This window comes from Sceloporus undulatus, chromosome 3, assembly GCF_019175285.1.
Source record: "Sceloporus undulatus isolate JIND9_A2432 ecotype Alabama chromosome 3, SceUnd_v1.1, whole genome shotgun sequence".
Lineage (NCBI taxonomy): Eukaryota > Metazoa > Chordata > Lepidosauria > Squamata > Phrynosomatidae > Sceloporus > Sceloporus undulatus.
The window spans coordinates 214,610,577-214,633,450 of NC_056524.1; the positions used below are offsets into that span (position 1 = coordinate 214,610,577).

Consider the following 22,874-nt stretch of genomic DNA (forward strand, 5'->3'; position numbering starts at 1 on the left):
TAACCCATGAATGGTATTAAAGGGCTATTATTGTAAACACAGGCCCTGTATTTATGTGGAGGAAGAAACTGTAAAGGGCATCTCTATTACTTCTTTTCATTGAATTTGCATTAAAATATCACAAATGCACCACCCAATACTAAACATTTTCAAACAGATCAAAAGAACAAAAGACAATCCCTAACCTTCCATTACAGTAAAAAAAAAGAAAAAAAAAGAATAACGTTATGTTATTAATCCAAAGAAGTTGGTTTATATCTTGAAAGCTTGTGCTAAAATAGAAACCAGTTAGTAGGTGCTTTCACATGCCTCCCCGTCCCTTACTTTTTATATCATTTACAGAGCAGCCAAATATTGTGAATTGTGAAGGAATCTGGCCTGCTTATAACATATAAACATATATTCTATAGCTTATTTTGTGAGTTTACCTCCACAATTATATTTTGTAGCTATTATAAATGTTTAAATTCTTTTGAAATTTTCATATGACAGTTGTCTTAAAGTGTCATTCTGTTGTCACTGTATTTATTATATTATTGTATTTTAAACAATTTATATATTCTTTGTCTCCTCTCTCTCTCTTTCCACATAGAAAAAAGATAGAAGGTGATTTCTGGTGAATGAAAAAACAAAAGGCTCGCTCAGGGCTATTTTACTCATAAATATCTTTTAAAAATGGGTGACTCATGATAAGAGAATCTTACTGAAATATATTTCATGTCAGGGCTATAGGAAAAGAAACCATTCTGAAAGGCCAGACTAAGAGCATGTCTGGTAAAGACATAACACTTAAAGAGTTCAATGAGTTCTTCAGCCGTAGCCTACCTTTCCAATTTGCACAAATGACATGGGAACAAAGGAAGCTTTTTTCTATCTGTCAGTTTGATTTTATTTCTTGCTTTAGATACAGTAGCCAAGCAGCAGATGCATTTATTATGCATTACTCCTTCTTTTCAAAATGCATCACCAATCAAACCCGCATGCATTTTAAAATGTCCTCCTTTTCCAGGATATACCCTATATTTCAACCTCCTGTCCAGGAAGAATTTCAAAACGTCCTCCATTTGGCTAAGAAGCCCATGGAGCAACCCTACATTTGTTGTTGCCCTTCGAGAAATGCATCTACTTGGAGCTTGTCCTTGCTGCAAACAGGGATGGGTGGCTGGAGTGGGATCCAACCTTACAAAGCTCTTTTTTCCTGGGAGCAGCAGCAGACAAAACTTGCCCCCAAAACTCAGGGCGCATTTGTAGCAACACAGGGAAGGCCTGAGGTACTGGTCCTGGATGGAGGAGGGGGATTGTTGCTAACCCACAAATGGTATTAAAGAGCTATTATTGTAAACATAGTCACTGTATTTATGTGGAGGAAGAACCTGTAAAGGGCTTTTCTATTGCTTGAGGACACAATGGACTTTATCACACAGGGGAAAATCAGGGGATTCAAAAGGCATTATCCAGGGAGAGTCACACAATCATGGCTAAGATTATCACACACATCACGATTAGAGAGGGCTTATCCCAGGAATAACCAGGGCATAACAAGCAACAAATCATTCACATAACAAATCATGTTATTCCCTGGTTACTCCCATGAATGATTTGTTCCCTGGCTATTTCCAGAATAAGCTTTATCTCACAACGTCATGTAATAATCTTAACCGTCATCACACGGTTTTCCCTGGATAATGCCTCTTGAATCCCCCGATTTCCCCCCTGTGATCAAGTCCAATGCTAATGTCTGAAAGGGGTTTTTCCTTAATTTCAGCATAATGGACAAATGAAAGAAATGACCTGAATGTAATCAAGGGTTTATTGGAAGTAAAGTACAATTTTAAGCATTTGTCTTGCTCAGGGTTCTATAAGTATATTGTAAGGTATTTTAATGAAGATAGGTTCAGCAGAAAAAAATATGGTTGAGTCCATAGTAAAATATGTGTAATATAGCTTAAATAAACCCTTTGGAATGAATTTATATTTATATTTATTTGGTAATGTCTTACATTTTCCTTGAACATCCTACATTTTGTGGTTCCTTGTCCTCCTTTGCAGTTAGGACATCTGGTTACCCTGAACAGGAGGTATGTTTTTTTTATTATTACAGGTAGTAGCCAGTCTGTACTGTCTACAAAAAGCTTTTCTCCATTTAGAACATACTATGTTGAACAGCTAAAGAACTGACTTCTTCAGACATTATCCTAAGAAGGAAAAATGTGTTTGTAGTGAGTATTGTTAGGGTTTTTCTAAATTAAGCTTTCTGTTCTACTGATGTTAGGTCTGCCTTTACCCTGTATTTACATTTCAAATACTGTACAGAAACTCTTTGGCCCATTATTCAGCTAAAATGTTTCAGTGGATAATAAACCTCACAACCTAATCCTAAACATATTTCCTTGGAAGTAAATGAGATTAATTTATTAAAATTGTATCCTCAGCACATCAAAGAGGACAGGCAATATTCTTGGGTGAGGCATGGTGGGGTGTCCCTATAGGAAAACCTAGAATAGTGGCAGCTCCAGACAGTATAGTGGGCCATTAGTATCTGCTGGGGTTTGGTTCCAGACCCCACATGGATACCAAAATCCGTGGATGCTCAAGTCCCATAATATACAATGGCATAATAAAATGGTGTCCCTTATATAAAATGGTAAAATCAAGGTTTGCTTTTTGGAATGTGTGTGTGTGTGTGTGTGTGTGTGTGTGAATATTTTCAGGCTGTGGGTATGTGGATGCAGAATCTGTGGATATGGAGTGCCAACTGCACTAATAAGGAGGAACATATTATTGGGCAGCAACACATTAGAAGAACTGGAGCAAAGCAAGAAACAAAATGAGGCCACTTCTTGATAACCTAATCTCCATGTTTGGGAGACAGCATAGTATAGTGATTTAAGGGTTGGACTATGACTCCGGGAGATCAGAGTTCAAATCTCTGCTCAGCCATGGAAACCCACTGGGTCACAGACTTGCTGCCTTAGAAGAAGGCAGCTGCATACCTCCTCTGACTCACCTCACTAAGAAAACGCTATGATAGGGTCAGAGTAAGTTGGAGTTAACTTAAAAGCATATAGCAACAATATTTGGGTAAGAACACCATCCATTAATGCAGTGGTTCTCAAACTTTTAACCCATGTGATCCCCTTTACATCTTCATATGGATGCCATTCCCCTCCCATACTGTATGAATAAAAACATTTTGTTTAGTGTGCATATTTTCATTCACACATTCATCTACATTCATATTTTAACATTTTATAAGGAAATAACACCATTCAAATTAGAAATGTTATTTAAGTATATTTTTAACTCAACACATATATAAATGTTACACATAAAGAAGTTTGGAAAGAGGAGGAGGCAGGATCACATACTCCAAGTCTTGCCCCTCACTCCACAATTTGAAAACCACTGCATTAACGCATAACATCTTAGAGACAGACTGCATGCACAACTCTACACAGATACTCAAAATCTCTCCCTTCCCCCCCCCCCCCTCACAAAAACTAGAAGTAATACCTTACAAGCAACAAGTAACAGTGTTACCTGCAAGCCTTACTTTCATGGTAACATGGGATAATGACCAACCTTTTGGAAGTAATATAATGACTGGTAATATTGCCACTCCCTGCTCCCATACTAAGCAATTGTTATCCATTATAATGGGATGTGGGAACTAAAAATTCCCGAAGTCATTTCCCCAAGATCTAGGTCATTTTCTTACCATTTTACATTCTTTCTTTTTTTAAAAAAAATAATAATGGAAGTAACATGTAACACAACGGTCAATTCAATTAGTTACTTTTTTGGAAATTTGAAATGAGTGAAGGCAACAAGGTACATTTACAAATTGTAATGAATAATTAACCAATTGCTTTTTAACATTTAAAGCTATGGTGGGTACAGACACACAGAGACCATTTTAAGTCTGGTATTTCCCCCCTGTTCTACATAAATTACTTTATGGCCATATATTGGGACAGTAACAAAAGTTGCAGGTGAAACTAAGCCAGCAGGTAGGATATTACAGAAAAAATAAGTTGTGTGAGAAATTTTAAAGTCTATGACTGGTTAAAAAGACCATAGAAGTGAAGGGTCTACTGACTGCCTTCCTTCTGAGAGAGTCTGCACCAAAGTTAAATATTAGACATTTAATAAACAAAGTCTCAGCTCATATCATGTTTTCAGGGGACATGAGAGGGTCTGGGTGCCTCTTAGAAAGTTCATCTGCCAGTGTTATTAACTTCATATGTTATATAGAGCTCCATTCCATCCACTTTCATTTCTTTGAGATCTGACTTTATCGAGGCATCTCCCTCCGGGTAGCACGTGGCACAACCTTCTTGTGCAGAGCTTTATTAGCATGGCCTTTGTCAGAAGTCTTCGGTACAGGATGGTTGTCCAAAGTTTCCTGTTTGAGCTGGAAATGTACCTGGAAAAGAGAAGATAATTGAAGCACCACTCAGTGCAGAACCACATGCTATGCCATCCTTGTACTGATTCCCTATGACAAAGGTGGACATATGAACAATCAGATCCAATACTATTTTGAAATAAAACTTATCATGATAGAATTTGCCAGTTTAAAGAGGAACAACTCTGCAGTGATACCATTCACCTTGATGTTACGCTCACCCCAGCCATAGTAGCTGTGTGGTGGGGAGGAATGGTTGTTGTGCACCCAATAAATATACAATTTATGTCTGAAAAGGCTGAAGCATTATAACAGGAGAAGGAAAATGTGTCCATCCCAGGGGTTGTTTCTGTGGATTTTGACTACTCCAGATTTCCTGGTCACCTCTTTTTGTGGCCGAAAAAGTCATTGCAAGTGGCAAATCACCGTTTATATGGTTTGCAGCTCCTCCTGAACTGTTTAATTTTAAAAATATATGTTTTTCAAATCCAAAAGTGGACTTCTGGCCATTTCTGGTTGATGTGTGTATGTTGGGGGGGGCAGAAAATTCATCCCAGACCCATCATAGGTGCTCAGTTGCCTACCACAGCTGACAAGGTAGTACCTCCTAAGCCAACTTAAGTCATTTTGTTGTAACGGAAAAGATGATTCCCGCATTGTTCTACAAAGAAGAAAATGGCTTTGAAGCCCAAGGATTTAGCATGTGTTACATGGAAATACTGATTGGAATGGGAAATAAATCTTACTGCAATATTTTAAACAGGATAACATCACTGCAATAACACCCTGAACACGCCTAATTTTTGAAACTACATAGGACTGGGCATAGTTAGTACACAGATATCATCAGGGAATGCCAGGGATTTCCAGGGGAGTCTAGGAAAGAATCCTTCACAAAACCTTAGGAAGGGTTTTGGGCAGGGTTGAGAACATAAAGACAGATGCATCAGGGACGTAGCCAAGGGGGGAGGGGGTTCTTGGGGTCCAGACCCCCCCCTTCCATTAGAAAAATGAATGGTGTGTGCTGCTGTGCCGCCGCACCCAAGCCCCATTATAATGGTTGGAAACCCCCCTTCCTAAAATGCCAGCTACGTCCCTGGATGCATTAATTGTCTGGCTCAGTATTAGGCAGCTTCCTAGGGTCCTCCAATATACTTGAGGACAGTATTCTGGTTTTTGGAATAGCAGGACAGGTTGTGTGGGGTATATTTCTCTGTCCTCAAAGAGAAGGAAAGTGCTGGAGGGCTGCAGCAAACAGCTTGAGGGCTATCAGTAATGTCCCTAGCATTTGCTGCTTGAGGTAATAGCCCTTTGTTGTCTAATGCTAAGCCCTGCCAAAATTTGAGAGTTTAATTTCCAATGTTTATTTGAGGCTTTGATATGGGACAAAAAGGCCAAGGATCCAGCCAGCCCACAATGACTGTGTGTCTGTTCTTTCTCCAGCAGGTGGCTGAGTTGAGGTGTGAGTAATAGCACCACTTCTAAGCCTCCTCCCAAAGTGTTCCCTTCTTCTGTCAGTGAGAGGGTTTCCCTGGCAGTAAAACCTCTCAGTAAATCTTCAAAGTACATTGAAAACATTCCAGAAAATCTGGCAGCCTGCTCAGCTCCTTTGAGAGTAAAATGAAATGGGATAGGCCTACTCAGGAAACTGTGGATGCTCAGAAGATCACAGAAAAGACCAGGAAAGCCAAAGGGCCACAGGAGTCCACAGGCTGTGCAGCTGGCAGAAAGGGGCTTTGCAGTCCACAGGATTGGCAAACTGGTTGATAGGTTTAAGCTATTCTGGAAGAAGGGCTAGGCTGATCTGATTATGCCAGCATAGTAAACTGAGTCATTATTTAATTTCATGAGCTGGTACGCCGTACAGATTTATATCTCACCTTTCAAATAGTTTTTTTTTCTTCCAGGCAGCTTAGTGGATTCTAGACAGGAATATTTTCTGTTTTAGTTCTCCAAGGGTATGGACTTTGGCCAAGATCCTATTTATCACTGGCAGAGCATAAAGTTTCAGCAGCATACTTATGTGGTGGCTGAGGAGAGTGATAGATGCCAGCTGGGTGATGACATGATGGAGCTCATTTGATGCATTCCCCTGGCCAGCCAATAGCTCTTTGGGGTCAGCACGATGGAGCTGTACCTCATTGCTATCTGCATCCACTGAACAGATGGGAAGAACCCTAGTGCAATTACTGGATACCTCCTTGCACAATGTCTGTGTGTGTGTGTGCGCGTGCGCACGCGCAGATGAGTATTCATGTGTGTGCGCACACATGTTTGCATGCGAGTGTGTGTGGGGGGGAGGGGGACATTTACTGTATGCCAGTGTAACCTCCAAGTATGCCAGCGTAAATTTAGAAAAGGATTCTGGTTTTAGAGCTAGGATTAGAAGTTCAGTATAACTGAAAAGCCTACATAGTCTTCAACAAGATGCAAGAAATGCTAAAACGTTCATTTTGCATTGTTGGCTCCAGCTCTGGGGGGACATTATGTAATAGCAGAAAAGAATATAGTTGAAGATGAGCTTCTTGATGGAAGTATCTATTGAGCATGTCTTGTAACTCGTTGCATCCCCATCACCTTACTTGGAAAATTTGCATATTTGTGAAGCTTAGATTATGTTTGAAGAAAATCAAATATACACAACCTATAGATTTAAAAAATGCAAACAGCTAAAAATGCACAAAATAGAAAAAGACATATAAAGGTGGTTTAGTGTTGGGAAATATGTACAAAAATGCTTATATTACCCCCCCCCCAAAAAAAACCATACAAAAATAGCTGGGCAGAGTATGTAAAAAACGCAGAAACTAATAACAAAACTCTGCAAATTAATGTGAACAAAGGATGGGATGAGAATCCAAGCAGGATTTGCAGAAATGCAATTCAACTGAGAGTGAAAACTTTCCAATTCCTAGTCCTGGGTTTATGTCATGGTGGTGAGCAGAAACAACATTCCAAGGAATTATCCAAACAGTACAGGATAGTTTGGTCTAAACACCTCTTTTATTACTCATAATTCACAATGCAGTATATTATTTACATTATTTATGCAAGGAAGTAAAATGAGAACTAGATGGAAGTGCTAGATGGAGCCACCTCACACTATTTGGAGTGCTGAGCTAGAATTTTTTCAAAAAGAAAAAAAAAGATGGGAACCACAGATCATATTGGTTAAGGATTCAGAAATATGTACTCCAAAATAGTATTTTCCCCCCAATTAATTCATGCCTGGCTTTTAAAAAAATTGGTGTTTTCAGGTTTGCTTCAGTACTCACCACTGTGGGCCCAGCGGGACCCACCACAACTCTCTCTGTCTGGGGCTGATAGCCATTCGCCGATGCAGTAACTGTATAAGTGCCAGGTAAAAGTAGCCGGAAATAGTCGCCCTGTTCACCTGTAAGAAAGAAAGAAAGAGATGAGGATAACACAGGAAGGTAGCATCTGTCTAATCTTGAATGCACAGCTAGACAGTCTAGCAGATACAGTATACCTGGTCCTAGTTTCTCTACTCCTTGAATTGTAGACTGACCCACCAACATTCACCTGCCATGAACCCAGTTCAAACTCACAACTTCTTCTATGCCTAGCCAGAAAACAAGTATACCAGAAGTGTAAGCTTTCAGGATATTTAAAGAGGAGAACAATAAGACTAAGTATTTGAATGAAAGCATTAACTCCTCCACTCATCAGGCCTTCTGGACTAAACTGGCAGAGTGGCAAAAGAGGAGGATTCCAGGGAGTCAAGCTCAAAACGTGTAAGCAGTGGAGGTGCACCCAACACACCTGATCTAGTGTCCAGGGACGTAGCCAAGATTCTGGGAGGGGGGGTCCAGACTAAGTGCCACCATTATAATGGGGCTTGGGTGCGGCGGCACAGCAGCACACACCATTCATTTTATCTAATGGAAGGGGGGGTCCGGACCCCAAGACACCCCCCCCCTTGGCTACGTCCCTGCAATGTCCACTCTTTACCCTTATCATGTGCCAGAAACTCTACTATTTTGGAACTCACAAAGATCTGAGTCAAGGACATGCTTAAAATCAATATTCAGAACTTTGCACTGAATGTACTGAGATTGTGAGTGACCTGGCTCAGGTGGTCAGGTGTTTATGGCAGCAAAGCACATCTCCTGGCTGTTTTGGGGGAGCCTCATGACCTTTCCTCCCTGTAAGAGGACAGGGTTGAGTATGCCAAGGGGACTTTCCTATTTTTCTAAACTTGTCTGCTGCCCTCAAGTGTGGAGAAAGGTGCTATTTTTTCACTGCTTTTCAACTAATAGTCCAGTCAACTCTTAGATGTTGAAAGGTGGGGTGGGGGAAGACTTATCTTAACTTTCACCTCAAACATCAAAATGTCTCAAGGTGGGGCAGAATACACAGGGACTCTGAGAGTAGAGGTGGTCATGTGCATCATCAGCTTCTTAGCAGAGCTTTGAAAAGTTGCCTTTTGGACTGTACCTCCCAGAATATCCCAGTTAGCGATGCTGTTGGCTGGGGTTAATGACTGGCCATACTGGCTGGGAGATTCTGTAAATTACAGTCCAAAAAAGTAACTTTTCTAAGCTCTGCTCCTAACCTACTTAGTGCTGATCCCATGAGCAGGAGCCATTTGAGAGGACAGGTTGTGTAAACACAGGGCAAGTTGGGTAAATAAATCCCAATGACAAACAAATGTTCATGGCTGCACAAATGCCCTGAACCTAGTGTGCTCTCTGCAAAGGTCTAAATGTGCTACTCATTTAGACAATGAGCATGAAAGTTAGACTATAGTTTCTGAGAAGAAATGTCTTCCATTTCTTTTGTAATTAAGGCAAACATTAATACCTCAGCAGATAGGATGGGAAATCCAAAAGAGGAAGAAAAAAAATTCACTGATAGTGGCCCACGACTACGTTTTTGGGTGTTTCCTTTATTGGATCTGTGATTGTGTAGACCATCACAGACCTACAGACATGAACACCTTCCAGTATTTGACTTTGGCCTGAAACAGACAGTCCAAATGCTGAGGTTTCCCAGAGGAACCAGTCCAAAAAAGGAGTGGAAAAACTTGCTCCTTTTCAGCAGTCCGGTTCAGGACCATGGCAGCAACCTTGATAGGGCCCAGGGGCATATGGTTGCCATGATCTCAGTGTGAATGGCACCAGTGCAGCACCTCAGCACTGTATTTGGCTCTTATGTTTCAGGTCCTTGTTTTTTCCCCCCATAGCAATTGGTTATGACCAATGTGACCCTAAACTAGGAGACATGGTCACAAGGGACTGAACAAATATATTCCTTTAAATTTAAAATAACTCACTTTTGAATATTGTTATAGTTAATGTGATACAGAAAGCAGAAGAGAGCTGTTTGCAAAGAAAATATGCCTTCTAGCAAATGAAGAGTTTTCATTAAAATTACAAACATGCAACCAGAAGTAAAATGATTTAAGTACCGCTTCAGAAAACCATTCTGGTCAGCACCAAGCTGAGTACAAACCTGAGGTGATGTCATGACCAATTCCTTCGACCGAAATGACAGCACCTGCCACTTTGTTGTTATTGTCATCTGTCACCATGCCTTTGATGCCATGATGAACCTAAAGAACAGAAAGAATGAACAGTGATAAGAGTGGTAATTGGAAACTGTAGGGGGAAAAGCAGCAGCCCATACTGTCTAGAAATCCAGAATGTATTTGAAAAGCTCTATGGGACAGGATCAAAATTACCCTCATCTGTAGCAGGAAACAGTGAAAAGTTTGGTTTGGGCCAGTATTTATTTTAAAAAATCACAAAATTCGAAAAAGAGAGGAAGAATTAAAAATAGCAGTTTTGCTGACAAACACACAAATCAAAGAACTCTAATTATGAGGCAGAGCTTATGCCTTGTACAGTATATAGAAGATCCCAGATGCAATCTTTGACACCTCCAGAGAGGGCTTGGAAAGACTCTGATCTGAAACCGAAGAAAGCTACCACCTTTCATATCAAACTACAGTACTTGGTATGAGACAGATTTCCTGTAGGTTATGGGGCCCAAGTTGAGACACTTGTGAAAAGCAGCATGGGGATGAGGCAGAATAGCATCTTGTCAGTTCATTACCTCCTCTATGTAGGCAACAAGTGCTTCACGGTTTGCTAGCCACTCAAACTCTAATTCCTGCTGTGGTGGGAATTTGTTGCAGCTCAGTTCAAGGGTAATCTCAAAGCAGTTAGTGAACAGGTAGTTGAAATCCTGCATCCCTGTAAGGCAGAGGGTTGAAAACATTTATTGATTAATTTTACAAAATCATTTCTAGCCTAGCCCACAGCTTCTACACAGTCTTCAGAGTGGTTTGCAAGTCAACAATCAAACAAGTTAAAGCAAATAATGCCAGCACAAAACAATAGGCATCTGTATAGCAGCAGGGCAATGGAAAACACTATGCAGCCCCAGAAAAAGTGTGTTTAAACCGAATGGTTCTCACCTGCTGTTATCTAAACTCAAAGATGAAAACCTCCCAGTTCAGTGAACTCTGTAGTCAAAGTTGCTTTGCAAATAAGATGTCTCTAATGTGTATTTTTTCCAATCATACATCATCAGGTGGAGGAACAGTGTCCCTTCTGATGACCCTAGTACCCAGCAGGTTTGCATGGATAAGACAAGCTTTAATATTTGGAGTTTTCACCATGAATTGTTCCTCGGATGCTAACTATAGTGCAGTACAGACCGCCCCAATGGGGTGGCCTGCCGGCGGCCTAATTCCCTCCGGAGGTAAGCTGTAGCCACCAAACTGCACGGCTTCCTTCTGGAGTAAAAAGAACCCGGAAAAAAGGGTTCTTTTGCACCACAGGGCGGGTGTCACGAGAATGCCAATGGCAGACTCACGATGTAAGCAATGCATGGTGCCGTGTGGACACTGTGCGGACACCATGCAGCACGTATGTCACAATGGCGGTGCCCATGTACATGGGTCACCACCATTTGCTGCCACTCCATACTAGGGTTAGGGACTGTGCGGTTGCCACATGGTCTCTAACTCTAGTATTGCCATTGCCATGCCATAAAGGGCCCGTCTGTATCAGGCCTATAATAGGGTCTATACAGACTGGCACTTTGTGCCGGCCTGTGGGTGGAGTCAGGGTGCAGCATCCTCATGCTGGATGCCCTGACTCTGCCCCCATCATGTCATGATGCTGCGCGCCCTTCCAGATAATGTGCAGCATCATGGTGTGATTCCAGCGCTGCATCTACATGGTGCAGCACCAAAGGGGCATCATTAAGCTGTGCTGCTGCGGCTATGGCACTCCTTGGAGAGCACAAAAAGGAGCCACTTCTTGTTACTCTTTTTTTGTGCTCTCCACAGGCTGGATTGGAAACATGGCATGAGGTTGCTGCGGCCCCAGGATGGCTGCATGCCGCCCATCTGTGCAGCACCTATGTAATGTCATGAGTAATGCTATTAAGCAGATTAAAAAACTCTTCATCAAGCTAGATGAACCCAGTAGGGAATGGGAGAAGAAGCAAAAAGCTCCAAAATCTCACCAGATATAGTCTGACTATTTGTCTGCACAGGCAGACCGACTCCCATGATGGTGATGTAGATTCAGCTAAGAAGGAGGAGTGAAAGTATCAGGAAATGGTCAGTGTTTGCTGAGATGCATATTCAATGGCTGCTCTCCTCTCTGTAGCAAGAAAAGATGGCTGTAACCCCAAAATCTTGCTGTTGACTCAGCTGAAGCACACTGGCTCCTGAGTTGGCTCAGAGCAGAAGCAAGGAATAGTATGGCAGTTTTTTGTATCTGCATAGTTGGAAATTAATTTAGGCAAGGCACTGAATTTTTAAAAAATAAATCAAAACTAAACTGATAACATGATATCATGCTCTGGCTGATAGTGGCAAACTGATAATTGTAACCATTAAGCATGCCTATTCCCCTAAATTTTGTTCCATCCAATCTGAGGTACAATTCTGGAGAACTCAAAAGCTTGCCAACTTTTGATACAAAATGAAATCAGTTCAGCTGACAATTCACTGTGTACTAAGATCATATGTCCAGGCTGATGTGATTAGCCATGCTACCATATATGAATTGCCATTTTTGAACATTTTCAAGGACAGTGGTATAGGTGCTATGCATGACTGCCCCTACAGCCACTTCCTCAAAGACACTTTTAAAAAATGCAGTCAGTTATGTTGATCTTCATTGGGAGGGAAAACTATCAGGGGGTTAAGGAACTGCATTGCCCTCCTAAGGACCTTGAAACACCACACCTCTGCTGTTATACCCACTTTATAAAATTGGAAGAGACTGTAGGGGCCACAATAATAGCCCTAGGCAGAGCTATATATTTCTAAAAAATATATTATTTTTTAGAAATATATAGCTCCCTGTTAGAAATTGCTGTTTTCTGTGCAAAGCAACCACATATAAATTTTGTATAGTTGTTGTTGCATGCCTTCAATTGTTTCTGACTTATGGTGATCCTAAGATGAACTGATTACAGGGTTTTATTGGGAAGATTTGTTCAGATTTGTTGAGATTTTGCCTTGTCTTTCCTCCTGCTCCTGAGTCAGCTCAGAGAAGAAGGAAGAAATAGCATGGCAGTTTCTATATCAGCACAATTGAAAATTAATTTAGGCAAGGCACTGAGTTTTTAAAGGTAATTAAAACTAAATTGATAGCATACTCTCATGATCGGCTTGATTGTGGCAAACTGATAATAGCACTGCAGTTTTTTATATGTGACTTGCCCAAGGTCACCCAGTGGGTTTCCATGGCCAAGTGGGGATTTGAACCCTGTTCTCCAAACTCGTAGTCCAACACTGAAACCACTATGCCATGCTGGTTCTGTGTAGACTGAGTGCCAAATCAAATAGAGGCTTTGGAAACAGTGCAGTTTTTGAAAACATTCTCACAGCAGGAAGAAAATTGCTAAAATTACTTGTTGCTTCCTCAAGAAGAAACTAGTGAAGAATTACATCTCTGTTCTTGGGACATTTCAGATTTCTTCAACAGGCTAATGTGTACCTCCTTCCACACTTCTACACTCCTTCTGCATTCTCACTCCTTCGCTCATACCTTTGCTTAGGGAATACCAAGAGGCCCCATTGGTGATGCCATCAGGAAAGAAATCCCCACAGTTTGTTCCCCGGTGCATCCATCCATGTGCATAGGAATAGCCCTTGGACAGCTGCCAAAACCAAAACAAAACTACACTGGTCATACATTTCTAACTGTCCAGTTTCTTCCACAGTGCATATTACAAGCAAATGAAGATTTAAATTAATTTGATGATGAACAGGGGAAAGAAAAAAATCTCTTATTTATCACCCTTTGCAGCATCAGAATTTTTGTCTTCCGTTATGAAAATCTACACTAGTGTAGAATGGGACAGTAAAGAAATAAAATCTAGCATGCAATGAGAGTGCCACAGAAAAACTGCCTTGATGGATCAGGTCAACACCCATTCAGTATAGTTCTTGGTTTTTCTTAATGTTCATTTATATGGGTTTATACTTTTCACTTTGATAAAGTTTCATGTGCATTTCCCTATCTGCATACTGAAATGGTACAATCATTAATTGATGTACCACATGATCTCCCCCCCCCCTTTCATTGTTAAATCAGTTTCACCTACCCATGCTTTTCCTCTTGATATTTATTCAATCTTTTTCCTTCTAGTGGGGCCCCAATACTGAAAAAATGGCTCAGAGATAGAATTTCCATATTGTGAAGAAAGCATCATTGTGAAAAAGAGGCCTCCCCACCCCATCTTTCTGGTTTGTGTGTCACTCACATAACCAGCATTGTAACCTGCAAAATGTGTTACTGCAGTGCATATTTTGGCTCCCAGGGTGAGGTGATTGGCTGTGAAAGAAACTGAAGAAACTCACTTGCTAGGAACCATGAGTCATGTTTGTGAAAATACTGATACCATTATACACAGCAGAGTAAATGGCTTTAGACCAATTCCCTCAAAGTACCAAGGAAATCAGACACAAAGTTTGAGCGCAAAGGAATTCACTCTGGGATATCTCTGCAGCATGAGACAACACAAGCACCGAAACATTCACAGTATATGATTACAGTTTGCGTTCAGGGTATTTCCCCTGTATCTATGTACGATCCTTTCATTCAAAGCAGTTTTCGTCCCTGCTCTTAAATATTTTTGCAGGGCTTGGAAACATGGCTTTTAAAACTATAACTCCAAGAATATCTTAGCCATGATGACCACTGGTCATGCTGGCTTTGGGATTCTGGATGTTGTAGTTTAAAAAAATAGGTTTCCAAGCTCTCATTTTTCTATTATTTTCTTAGGGAGGAAGAGTGAGACATAAATACTTTTGTGCCAATCAACCTCCAGCCTTCTGGGGTCTCTTGTATTACTACCTTTTCTTAAGTTGGACACTTCATTTACAACTAGCTTAGTTTAGTTGGAGATAGATGGCTAACAGCAATTGAGGATGAGATTTTTCCACTGTTACATTTCCTTAATAGGTGTCCCCAGTTTCATGGATTCATTAATTTGAGTTTGTTCAAGTCTAATCCAGCTGGGTACCCATCTTACTTTTAAATTTGCCATCTCTCACCTTCTTGAAGAGATTGTCATCAGGAGTAGGACTACTGGTTGGATGCCAGACACCGCGAGTTCTCTGCTCATGGGCTTTGTCGTAGGGATAATTGGCTACTACTGCTCCACCATGGAGGTTAGCTGAGAGGACAAAATTATAGCTCTTAAGCCATTCAATCACAGCCAAAGTCTCCGGTTCCACCTGTGAAGAAAGAGAAGCAGATGAAACCAGGGCAGAAGTACATCCCGATTTCTGCTGGTTCAGGATAACCCCATCTACATACAAAGTCTCTCTCTCTCAAACCAGAAGTTTCCAGTGACTTGGTGGAACCCTGCAAAAAGTATGGTGAATGAAAAATCTGTCCAGACAATCCACTTAGGGAGTCAGATAGAATAATATATTACCTGATTTCTCCAGTTGTCTGGCAAGGGAAGGTGATGGTTGAGTCCACCATGTTTGTCATTGTGGTACATGATTGTATTGAGGTCAGGAAAGTTACGGTTAAGGTCAATTCCATTGGCATTGGTTCTTCCCATGAGATCTCTTAAGCTCTGTTGGTGCTGGTGACAGAAATAATGTATTTGTGTGTGAGTTATATGACTGATTGACACCAAAAGCTGTCTCATTATTTCTATCATGGAAAGGGATATATCCTTAAGCACCTCACAGATGAAAGTCAGGACATGTGTGGCCAAGCAACATCAGAGTGTGGTTAAGAATGGAAAGTTATTAATCAGGAAGAGCAGATGATCTAGGAAAGGCTGCAGCAATTTGCTTTCACCTGAGTCTACAGAGAAGGGTAAAATTCTACTCCCTCCTTTCCTCTCCCCTCTACCTGAGTTATCTGAGTGCAAACTTTGAACTCTGTTTGCAACAACTGAAGTAAGCCAAAGATGAAAGGGAAAAGTGGGAAAAGGAAACTTTTGTAGACTTCAGTCTACTTCCTAAGATGCACAGGAGATTAATTGGGGCTATGTCTACCAAATCTGGTCATTTGGAGGGTATGGAGGGAAGAGATGAATTTGTCAGAAAATACAATAATATAATGCTCTTCAGGTGATACAGGATTTAAGGTATAACACAATATTGTCAATAGGCATAAATAAACAAATAGCCAAATTTGAAACTAACAGGATACATATGTGAAATGAAACAGGTGAATCTCGTATTAGAGAACATTCTGAACCTTTTAGAGACCATTTGAAGGCTTTTGCCAAAATGCACCTAAGGATGACTTTTTCTGTCATCAGTTGCCACTTTTACTATGAGTTCCATTTTGGTGCCCAGACTTGTGTGTATGTGCCTTCAAGTCCCCTTCCTCATCAGCTATCCTCAGTGTTAAAAACAAACGCCTGTAAGTCTGAGCATAGGACCTACATACCCTAAAGGCACCAGATCTTGTTTGAGATTGGAAGCTAAGCAGGGTAAGCTCTGCTTGGAATTGGATGGGAGAGCACCAATGAATACCAGGTGCTGGTATTCTGAAGTATCCACGCTGCCAAATTAAAGCGATTTTTGACACCACTATAATTGCCATGATTCACATATGGAATCTTGGGATTTGTAGTTTAGTGAGGCACCAGAACTCTCTGACAGGCCAGGCTGTCAAACTACACCAAACTATAAATCCTAGTTGGAGAGAGTCATGGCAGTTACAGTAATATCAAATTGCTTTAATTCTTTAGTATGGGTACTCCATCAGTGAGGCAATAGTTTATGTACAGCATTCTCTTGAAAATGATAGGACTGGCCCACGATATTATGCTGTCTCAAGCAAAACTGAAAATTGTACACCCCTCCTACTCCATTCCAAGTACTGTACAAAAGTCAGATGAACTGTCAAATGAATCTTTCTTCAGCACTGCTGATGGGATAGCATCCTTCCAGAGGCAGCAAATTGGATTAGGGAGTGCTCAACAGGCTTTTGACACATAGCTCTCTCCTCTGAGGCCTTCATATCACTTCCCAATGACTGCTGTTTCGGATTGCTGCCTCCTTTTGATTACTGTTGACACTGGAAAGGCTGGTCAATGAAGAAAGACAGTTGAGGGATATCCAAAGATAGCTGTAGGGTGATATATCCCAGCTTGTGATCTTCCAGAAGCATCTACTTGCTACAGTGGAATGTGAATCTTGTTCTATTTGAAGATCTAGATCTTCTGGGGAGGGCCTTTTCACTGTCTCACCACTCTCACAAGTACATTTGATGGGAACACAGGAGAGGGCCTTCTCAGTGGCTGCTCCCATTTTAAACTTTTGTATGTTGTGAATTTTTATATATATTTTTAAAAAACGGTTATAAGTCACCTTGAGTCCTGAACTGGGGGAAACGTGGGACAGAAATAACTATGATAGTAATGACAATGACAATAATTATGACAACAAAAACAATAATTTTCTTGCTAGATCAGCCCAAGATCCGCTATTCTGTCTTTTCTGGTGGCAACACAGATCCCTCTGGAATATTGCAAACAAGTAATGGGGTAATGCTTATATTCACTATTTGAGACCCTAGTATTTTGTACCAGGAGATTTACACAGTAAATGTAATTTGGATATCCTGGCTAATCAGGTTAGAGGGATGGAAGTGTGTGGACTTTCATATGTTATTTGATTGCAATATCCAGCACATTAGCTAGCATAGATGCTTTGGATTTCATCATGCTGGAACATTGACTGTGCTGACTGGGACCTCTAGGAGGAGAATATGAGAATATCTGGATGACCAAAGGCTGAGAATGATGGCTTTAACTTATTTTTTTCCTCTTCAAGACTCCTCCCTTTGTCTCCTCTTCACACAAACATCTTCCGTTACCATGGCTACTTAGATAAGAAAGTGATGCTTGCCTGGTACCTGGGAAGCTGCCACCTCATATCCATCAGGGTTCATGGAAGGCATGAGGTGAATGCGTGTCTCATGGATGAGCTGTGTAATGCGCTGATTGCCATGTCGATACTCCTCACACAGGAACTCAGCAAGCTGGATCAACAGTTCTCGGCCCAGTACTTCATTACCATGCATGTTTGCCACATACTTGAACTCTGGCTCCACTGAGAAAATGAGAGATTTGCTGACATTGGAAGAGAGTAGCTAGAATACTACACAATGGGGTGGCCCTCTGAAAACATAGAAATTAGGACGATGGGAGTAAACAGCAATGTTTTCCATGGACATTCCATGGAGATTTGAATATAGCTGTGCCTTTTTCATACTGCTGGGAGTATGATCTCACTGTGAGAAGACATGTTTAATTTACCACAGTGATGGAAGCAAACATCTAGGCCTTGCTGAATGCCAACAGATAACTCTGGAGTACAAATAGGGCAACACCTGGGTATTTGCACTTGCAAAGGTAGGGGTCTACATAGAAGTGATATGAATTCAGTAAGGGAGGGGAGCAGTATTTTCCACAACACTGCATGGATGAGAGGGTCCATTCAGCTCAACAAGGTCAGGGCCTCTATTGCCTTATATTCTACAGCCAGAGGCCTCTTTCCCTGTGCCTGTTCAGCCCCTTTCACTGTTGTGTCACATTCCTCCTGACTTCAAAAGCCTCAAGGGAGTTTAAACCAAACTGCAAAATCAGACCAATCCTTCATCTTGGCCTGGCCTCAAATTCTTTTTCTGTAAAACTGCTTCCCCTAGATGGTGGCCCCTTTAACTCTGCAAGCACTCAAGGTACAGGAATACACGAACTCTCTTGGGCTCAAAAAAAAAAAAATACTCTTTCCATTCAGCTCCACAGAGATAACAATCTAAGGAGGAGAACACATTAAATTATGCACAGCAGTGTGTGTGAATCCTAAATGAAACAGATGTCGGGTCAAAGGCAGCCCTAATTCATCCAGACACTTCTTGCTCAAGTGTAAGTTTGAGATTAAACAGGAAAGGAGATTGCTTAAATGTAGAAATGATAGGAAAGGAATAATCAGGCTCCAGATATGAGTCAGTCTTCTTCCTTTCCTATCTTTTCTTCCTCAAATTCGTGTTCCTCTCTTTGTCTAACAGCTATCCAACTGGATGGTGCCTGCAGGCAATAGCCTACATGGTACAATGGCCAGACTGCTGCTAAACCTGGAAGGAGAAAGTACAAGGTTTCAAACCCATGTTCACTGAGAAGCTTACTACTTTTTTATACAGTGTACATGGTAGGGCTGTTGAAGTGCTGTGCTTGAAAGGAAGAAGTGTAGGTTTAAATCTATGTTCAGTAAGAAGCTTACAGCCTCTTGGCATAATCTACTCTGCAGGGTTGTTGGACAGACAAGATGCTGCTTTGAGCTTCTTGGGGTCACAGTGATGCTGCCCTTTATCATATCAGATTTTAGGTGTACAATTATAAAAGGACAATACAATGAACATAAAGGACACTGAGGTAAGAGCAGCAGATAAAACCACATTACAGTCTAATATGATTCCACAATCAGTCAGTGTCTATTAAGATGCCTGAGTTATTAAACAAGTAGGTTTTTTTTTAACCTGGCACCTAAATGTAGCAGGATTTTACCACGTCTCTTTGGGCAGGGTGCTGTTTGAATGCCAAAACTTTCTCCCCTTTAGATAACACAGGGTGGAAGCAGTACATAGAGAATGGTCTCAGCAGCTGATCTCCAAATTCTTTCCTCAGAATTACAAAGCTAATGCATATACAGTACTCGCCTCCTTTTTGTCATCAGCATGAACGAATACAGCTAAGGTCTGTTAGAGCAACAGCTGGTTACAGCAGTGTAAAAACTATAAAGCACCCTGTAAAAAGGAGAACCTCTCAAAGCTGTCCTTAATATCCAAAGTTAACGATAAACTTCAGTTCAGTTTTCTCACCTGCAACACTGTACTTCTTAGAACCAGGGTAATGCAGCAGTGAGAGAGCTGGACTTGAACCTTGAGTTTATATTTTACCTTCAATGGTCCTTTGGACAAATACTGTATATACTTGTATATTAATCTACACATGTAGCTGAAAAAAATGACTCCAAAAACCTGAGTTGACTTATTCACAGGTTAATGTAAGTCTTGTATTTTAACTTTTTTAAAAAAAAATAAAATAAAAAAATAAACCACTTCCTGGCAAAAGGCAAGAGCGTAATCTGTCATGACCACCCTCTATTCTCTCATCCAACAAGCCACAGTTATGCCTGCTGGAATTTTGTACGTTGTTTGGCTCTGTTTTGCTTTCTTTCATCCTATACATCCTTTTTTACATGCCCCTAGGTTTTACCCTCAATTTATCCACAGGTCATATCCAGATCTATAATTTTGGCCCCAAAAACCTGTCCTCGACTTATACGTGAGGTTGACTTATAGTTGAGTATATACAGTAGTTCAGTCACAATTCTTTGTGTGTAAAATGAAACAAGATTGTACCCCACTGCAGCTTTGTGAGAAGAGAAGAAGGACCAACAAGGTAAAATTCAAAAAACACTTTGCAAAGCAAAAGAAACACCTGCTCAATCACTGTGGCAAGTCACTATCAACAGACACATTGCTTGCTGCTTGCACAGACATGCCTTCCCTCAATTTTTAAAAAAGTTTCTTGCTAGGAGTGCCCTGGGGCCAGACAAAATCTGCTGGGCATAGGGATTGTTGGTTTGAAGCCAGGACTGTATTAATCCTCAAGCATCCTGAATCTGGCACTGGCTTGGAAGTGCAAAAAACAAGCAGCTCCTTAACTGTAGGGTTGGGTTTCATCACTAGGTACACTTACTGGGTTCATGGACGCCAGGATAGTCGCTGAACTCAAGTACGTAGAGGTGGCGGCCCTGGACGCTGCGTCCAATGCTGTACAGCCTAGTAATATATGGGCACGAGCCCTTCACATCATACAGGGCTTGTACCAGCTCCTCATAGCGGTGATGGAGGAAGTTCACAGAGGCAGCCACCTTCAGCAAGAGCAGGATTCTGCCAAGGAACCAGAGCCACCGAGACATCCTCCTGTTGGTGGGCGAGCAGCTCTTTGCACCAAGGAGATAAAACACTCCTGAATGCCCTTTCTTTCAGGAACTAAAGTACTGTACACCCTTAAGCCAGCTCTCTCCAGTTTCACAGCCAAGTGCCAGCCCACTCTTCACCTGTGGTGGTAGTGGTGGGAGGGGTATCTCTGTGAATGCCCCTCACAGCTTCGGAAGGATTTATAATGCTGAGCTTTTGCCTTGCGTTCTCTCTAAATATATATACACACGCACATACATGCACATTCCCCCCCTCCCCCAAGTTCCTGGAGCCAGAATTACTCAGAGCTTCTGTACATTTGGAAAGTTGTGCTGATTCCTGTTCATTTATTAACTGAAGGGTAAACAGGGGTCTGAAGCAGCCTGACTCTCACTGCCTGCTAAAAATTCAATCAAAACCTCACAAAAAGAAGGGGAACTCAGGAGCTATGGTATCTTCTGTAATGCATTCTATTTGTGCTAAAGAATCCATTTTCAGCATCAGGTTCATGTCCTGGAATACATCACAAAACAGTTACAGAAAGCGTCTCCCTTTCTACTGAAGAACTGCAGCCTTTTGGAACACACTTCATGGCTCCACAGCAGACATGAACACTAGTAGTTTTGTTTTAGAAATGAAGTACCAACAGTAGAACTGGTTTGAAACACTACACACCCATGGACTAATGATGTCCAAAAAAAGCAACATTGCTTTGAAATAAACAGGAGTGGGTTGTGGAATGAAAGTGGCCTGGGGCAGAAGGCAGTGACTCGTGTCCATATGCCTCTCCTCTTCACCAAGCAGAGTCAAGATTCTGTGAGTGAAATGGAGGTATGTGTTCATTAGTCTGGGTTAGTTTCCAATACTGCACTCAACTCAGCTTTGTTGGAGATCCCATAGTCCAGCTTTCCTGTCTTAACTCTCCAGGTGCATGATGGGACACAAATCCATGGGTTTACCAGGTATTGTATTATCTTAGATACAGGCTGAAGGGAAAAAAATCTAGTTTATACAACTTCCCATGATTTAAAGAAGTTTCCATTGGGAATATGAGGAAAACTAATCCCCCACCATCACACTTGCTACATGCTGGGGATGCTTTAGATCAGTGATTCCCAAATTTTTGCCCTCCAGGTGTTTTGGATTTCAACTCCCAGAAGCCCTAGCCAGCTTAGCCAGCAGTCAGACATTCTGGGAGTTGAAGTCCAAAACATCTGGAGGACCGAACTTTGGGAACCACTGCTTTAGCTGGAGATCCTGCATTGAGTTGCAGATTGGTTTAGATGACCCATGAAACCCCTTCCAGCTCTATGATTCTATGACTCTATTTAAGCATGGTCCCGTTCTCACTATAGAATTATAGTATTGTTATTCCAGTTTAAGCACCAAGGTTCCATCCTATGGAAACTTGGGACTGGCATTATAGAAAGGGGCATTTAGAGTGGTCAGCCAAGCACTCCAGTATGTCACTGAAGTACAAACCCTAGAATTCCATAGAATGGAGCCATGGCAGTTATGGTAGAATAATAGTGCTATAATTTTGTAGAGTGGATGGCCCCCAAGGTTCAGTGTGTATTCTGTGTTATTTGCGCATGCCATTTGGATGCTGTATACAAGCGACATCATCATGGCACACCCCTGTCTGGTCGGGCGCACACCAAGATGGTGCCTGGGTGATGCGAGAAGGGCTTGGGGCATGTAAACACTCAGTCCGCGGGCAACCCTAGATCAGGCCGAGGCTGGCACAAAGTGCCAGTCTGTACAGTCCCCAAGTAAGTAAGCATGTAATTTTGGCTATAATGGCTCATGGTAAAGGAGAAGCATCATAAGTGAATGGTAGCAAGAGAAAAGCTGGGCAACTTCACATTCAAAGAGTAAGTGAAGTACTTGTTTTTCTTTTCTATGGTGAAGAACCTCTGCAGTTCCTCACACTTCTAACCTGCCTAAGTGGTAAAGAAGAACTCTTGTGTAATGGCAGCTAAGTTTGTAGAATCAAGAACTGTATCACT

General features: G+C 41.4%; 1 protein-coding gene across 1 annotated transcript; it reads right to left on the reverse strand.

Annotated features, from left to right (window-relative positions):
- Nucleotides 1-864: 864 nt before the first annotated feature.
- CPN1 (carboxypeptidase N subunit 1) lies at nt 865-21,140 on the reverse strand. The gene is made up of 9 exons (XM_042458229.1): nt 20,642-21,140; nt 17,794-17,990; nt 15,344-15,499; nt 14,958-15,140; nt 13,447-13,558; nt 10,487-10,626; nt 9,884-9,983; nt 7,684-7,802; nt 865-4,426 (listed from the first exon to the last, which is right to left on the reverse strand). Exons 1-9 carry the CDS (start codon nt 20,862-20,864, stop codon nt 4,295-4,297), a joined length of 1,362 nt encoding a protein of 453 aa, XP_042314163.1. The 5' UTR covers nt 20,865-21,140; the 3' UTR covers nt 865-4,294.
- Between the last annotated feature and the right edge of the window lie 1,734 nt (nt 21,141-22,874).